General features: G+C 36.4%; 1 protein-coding gene across 1 annotated transcript in view; it reads left to right on the forward strand.

Annotated features, from left to right (window-relative positions):
- snx19b (sorting nexin 19b) overlaps nt 1–5578 on the forward strand; it is a gene marked incomplete in the record, with an annotated part of 32532 nt that overhangs the window by 12924 nt on the left and 14030 nt on the right. Inside the window, 6 exon segments of the mRNA XM_014031963.1 lie at nt 2189–2351; nt 2462–2562; nt 2633–2752; nt 2837–2961; nt 4342–4435; nt 4530–4689. Coding sequence (XP_013887417.1) covers nt 2189–2351; nt 2462–2562; nt 2633–2752; nt 2837–2961; nt 4342–4435; nt 4530–4689 — 763 coding nt within the window.

A 5578-nucleotide genomic window follows, 5' to 3' on the forward strand; every position in this document is an offset into this window, starting at 1 on the left:
AATACATTACAGTACAGTACAGTACAGTACAGTATGTTACAATTAAATACAATATAGTTGTACAATACCGTACAATACAATACAGTACAGTACAGTACAGTACAATACAATACAATACAATACAGAGGACTCAACTGCTCCGACACACACACAAAAGCTCTTGGATCCAAACCACTGTAGACCAGAACCCTTAATGCCCACCCAGTTCTCTAGGCGAGACAGGATCTGATGGTCCACAGTGTAGAAGGCAGCTGTCAGATCCAGCAGCATTAAAACAACACAGTGACCAGAGTCTGTGGATAAAAAAACATCATAAAGAACTTTCAGGAAGGATTTAAAAGCAGGTTATATGTCCACTTTAAAACAAAACAAAAAACTCAATCACCCTATTTGTTTTTCTTGTTTTATTTTGAAATGTAAAAATGAAAGAAGGCACAATTTAGTATGGATCCAGTATCAAGTACATACAGGGCCAGTATCATAAATACCAATTCAATTTGATCCTTTTAACGTATAAGTGTAGCCTATACAGTTTAATTTAGGGCAGACCAAAGTGACTTGTTTTATCATCAGTGTCCAAAATCTGAACAGATTTTCCAGACTATTAAACAAGTCTGCATTTTAATACCCAGGTGAAAAAATAATTATTGTGTAGTGGTTGTAATTACTGAATTTAAAAAACATTAAATTAGTACAAAATGGAGAATTAATATTATTAACTTTAGCTTTTTTTTGTTCACAAACAAAAAAACAAAAATATTTATTTCCATTTTGTGACACGTTTTATTTAAATGAAGTGCTCAAAAAATGTTTTTGAACTTAAAATCTTTATCTTTTGAACTTTTTGTTCAATTATTTAATAACTGAATAGAAATGTTCAGGCTGCATTAGGCTTTACTTCATCCAGGCTAAGTTAACAAGTAGCCAAACCAATATCCATTTGATATTATTCTTCAGGATTATCAACCACTTTTCTTGAAAATGTCATGCTGGTGAAGAACATTATACATGAACTAGTATTTAGTTGTCTAACTTCTACATACGGTAACACTGTTTAGTTTGTCGCTGTTTTCTCAACTGAACAATGTGTGTCTGAGTTACAACACAAATGTGTGTGTGCTGTGTGCGGAGTTTTGATAGGTTTTGTAAATGTTGGTGGCTCTGCTGAGTGTCATTGAACAAACTTTCAACCAACTAGACATGCTGATTAGAAGGACCTAATAGATTTATAGCCACATGATATCAGCACAGAAATGTTTATGCTCAGTGGATACATTTGTAAAGTAACATGGACGATGTTCTGTTGAGAAAACAGCAGGAAACCATTAGGTAACGTAACATTCTTTCATAAAAGATGTCATTTTTAGTAAAAGCTGTTTTGTAAGCATGAAAAACAATACCTACAGGCCTTTGTTTAGCTAGCTATTAGCCTAGCCAATAAAGACACCAATAAAGTCTTTTGCCTGTTTCTCCCTACTCTGTTACGATTGATAAGGTACCAATAACTGTTTGACAGGACATCACTTCAAAAGTGACTAGATCAGGGCTGTTCAACTGGTGAGTGACCAAAGTTCAGCACCCCAGTTGGTTCATTCATCTCTTAAGCCCCAAACCCCTGTTTTCTACTTTAATTACTCTAAGTTATTTTAGTTAAACATAGGCATATTTGGTACAGAAATGTCCGAATCTTGGCTACAAGCTGGTAAAAAACATTTCAATAAACACCCAAGACACTTAAAACTATAAGCAGTTGAAAATAAAACTATGAAAGTGAAAATAAAATATGTTTAAAAATTTGGCAAGTCAGAGATGTTAAAATATTATTTGTGTTAAATAGGAGGCAGAATGTGTTCTTTTTGGTTTTGTTTTATTATTACTTTTATTACATAGGGTTCTGTATGTTGTATTCATGATTTAATGCAGCAAAATAAACTATTTCAAAGGTAACAGATCTTTGTAATACTTGGTTTATTTACATAATGACTGTAATTACTGGATGTTCGGCCCCTCAGCTGTTGGCCTGCAGTAACTGTGAACCCTGGAGCAGTTTAGCTGAATAGGCCTGGACTAGACTATAGCTTCAGAGGAAAAGTAGTCCTAAACGTACTTTAAAGTGATAAAACTCATAATTGTAGTTAAAATTAGATTACAGTTATCATTTAAAGTGTGAATGTTTTTTGTGTTTCAGTATGAAACATCAGTGGGTTGTGATGATTTCGAGGCAGCAGGCGGTGAGACTCCACCATCCATCCAGCCTGTAGCCTATCACATGGTCAACAGACGGTACAGTGAGTTCCTCAACCTGCAGACTCGCCTCGAAGAAAAAACTGATCTGAGAAAACTCATCAAGGGTTTGTTGACATTATCCCTTCTTCACATGTGTTCTGGCAACATTTGATTCTGAGTTTATTAAAAAGATTTAGATTTGTTTGGTCCTAAACTTCACTGATTTCACTCTTAGGTGTGAAAGGTCCAAAGAAATTATTTCCCGACATGCCGTTTGGAAACATGGACAGTGAGAAAATCGAGGCCAGGAAAGGGCTGCTTGAGACCTTCCTAAAGGTTTCTGGACTCTTTTTCTCCCCCACATGTCGCAGCAAACAGATCTGTGCTGATTGTTTTTGTCTTTCAGCATCTATGTGCCATCCCAGAAATAGCCAACAGTGAGGAGATGCAGGAGTTCCTTGCTCTGAATACAGATGCCAGGATTGCCTTTGTGAAGAAGCCTTTCATTGTGTCACGTATAGATAAGGTAACAGCTAGAACATTTGTCTCTGACATGAGTAGATGAGGTAATTATTATCAAGCTTTCTTCCTTTGTGTGTTCCCTGCACAGATTGTGGTGAATGCCATTGTGGGGACTCTGAAGACTGCATTTCCTCGTTCAGAACCACAGAGCCCCACAGAGGAGAATGAAGGAGAAACAGATGGAGCCAAAATAAGTATGGATAAGAAAAGCAAGTAGGTTATTTTTGTCCTACTCTCATATCTTTCACTTTAAAGGAGGATTGTTTCATGTTTTGAGTACAGTTATTTGACTTTGTAAATCTGGGATCACATTGTGAAAAAGAAAAATGGAGATTAAAAACCCAGCCCTCAACCTAACCGTACCCAACAGTTTTACCAGTATTTCTTTTAGTGTCACATTACTTTTGGTGCATATCCAAATTATTCTTCAAATTAGGCTCATTTTTCTCTTGTTTTACCCAGTGTTTCTCTTACAGTCAAAGGACTTTAAACCTGTCATGTCTTCTATAGAAAATCTAATTTAAATATAAAAACATCATGTGTGACTGTCAGTCTTCTGCTGAATTAACTCATTGTTGGAGACTTATTGTTCTATGCTCTTTTTTTAAAGGGATCCCCGATTAGTTGTAACATTAGACTTTATTTGATAAACATTTATTTTAACTGTAAAATAAAGACTGTAAAAATACTGTAGGCTGTTTAGTTTTGTAAATTTTAAAAATGCATTTTAACACAGACGGAGCCATTTTATTTGCACACAAAGCATTCTGGGTAAATGATGACGTGGATAGGTCCTCGGTGCGAGGCTGCTAGCGAGCTATATCCACCCTGAAGGTTAATCTTGGACAATATCTGATGATCGACTCTTTTAAATGAAACCAGAGAGCGTTGACAGAGAGGAGAAGGTAGAAATGACTCAGCCTGGAACTGAAAATATGGATGGAGGACAACAGGTTAGCTTGTCTTAACACATATAAGACAGTATAGCATTGGCGCTAACACTAAGGCTAACAGGCTAATCTGAGGTTGTTCTTCCATGAAGCAGCTCTGTTGTCCTCCATCCATATTTTCAGTTCCAGGCTGAGTCATTTCTACCTTCTACTCTCTGTCAACGCTCTCTGGTTTCATTTAAAAGAGTCGATCATCAGATATTGTCCAAGATTAACCTTCAGGGTGGATATAGCTCGCTAGCAGCCTCGCACCGAGGACCTATCCACGTCATCATTTACCCAGAATGCTTTGTGTGGAAATAAAATGGCTCCGTCCGTGTTAAAATATATTTTAAAAAATTTACTAAACATCCTTTTTACAGTCTTTATTTTACAGTTAAAATAAATGTTTATTAAATAAAGTCTAATGTTATAACTAATCATGGATCACTTTAATGTGAAGTTTGATTTGAATCCACATGAATGGACACAACAAACACAACAAAACTAGAAGCAGCTTTGCCTTTGTGACTATCTGTGAATAAAATATTTAAAATAGCATCTATAAGGATTGGCTAACATTACTTTTATCCCTTTGTAGATTTAAATATTAAGTGTTTATGTTTTGTCTGAGTTGATTGTTTTAATGTTTGGAATATTGCAGGTCTCGGCTGAAACTCAATAGTAAAAATGTCCCTTTTTTGAATGGCTCAGACATAAGACCACCTGTTTTGTTTGATTGTGACCAAAACAACACAGTAAGTTCTTGAATCTCACAGTTATTGCATAATGAAACCATTTTGTCTAGTCTAATTAAAATCCAGTTTGTCTTCATGTTTGATTGTCTTGCAGGTGATGAATGGGATGTCTCTGGGAGATCTACAGACCTTCATCACAGAACAGGAAAAGCTGTCAGTTGGAAAGATAGCAGAGAGGGAGGACATTTTAGATTTAGAACAACATGTGGGCTTCATGGATCCTGACATGGCAGCAAATCAGAGTCAGGAACACGGTAAGGAAGAGCTTTGTTGTTTGGCCATGAAGACCTGTCAAAGCTGGGAGTTTAACATACAGTATACATATTCCAGATGCTTGTACAGACAGAAAGCATATATACTGTATATGTCACTACACAGGGTTTCTTCTGCTGGAGTCTACATGTTTGTTTTTTGTGCAAATCAAGCTTATTTCAATGGTTTAAGTTAAAAATAACTATCTCTTGGACAACTCATTTTGTGAAAGTAGCTCTTGAGGAAACAAAGGTTGGAGAGCCCTGGTCTAGCTGATTTAATCTGTAGAATAATCCCTGGTTTAACGTCTGTAAATGAAGGCGTGTCAGAGGAGGTGTCTCACCTGTGCTCAGTTCCACATTAAATGACATGTACTAAAGAAATGTGCCTGGATTCTGAGATACGCACACTTTGATACAGCTGGATTTTTTTGAGTGCACGCCGTTTTCTGGATTTCACCATATGACACATTTCAGCAAGAAGTCCACACAAGTCTTTGTACCTGAGGCCCCTGTCCTTTGTGTGAGTAGTTTGAACGTTTTCACCATGCATGGGTGGGTTTTCTCTGGATAAACCTACAGAAGTGACTGTACAAGAGGTGCGGTACTTCCTGGACAGGTCATCAGTCCATCATAGATCCAACCATTTACACTGTCACTCACCTTGGGACACCTTCAGGTTCCTGTGAACCTAACATGTATGGAGAGCCGTTTTAGCCAAAATTAAATAAATAAATAAATGGGTGAAATAAATAAAAAAATGAGTAAAATAAATCAAAAAATGAAGAAAATGAGTGAAATAAATTAAAAATTTGTTAAATAAATAACTTAGCTTTTGTTGGCAAGAATTTGGCGATACGATACATATCATGACAGGGGGTCACGATAAGAT

This window comes from Austrofundulus limnaeus, unplaced genomic scaffold (genome assembly GCF_001266775.1).
Source record: "Austrofundulus limnaeus strain Quisiro unplaced genomic scaffold, Austrofundulus_limnaeus-1.0 Scaffold1354, whole genome shotgun sequence".
NCBI lineage: Eukaryota > Metazoa > Chordata > Actinopteri > Cyprinodontiformes > Rivulidae > Austrofundulus > Austrofundulus limnaeus.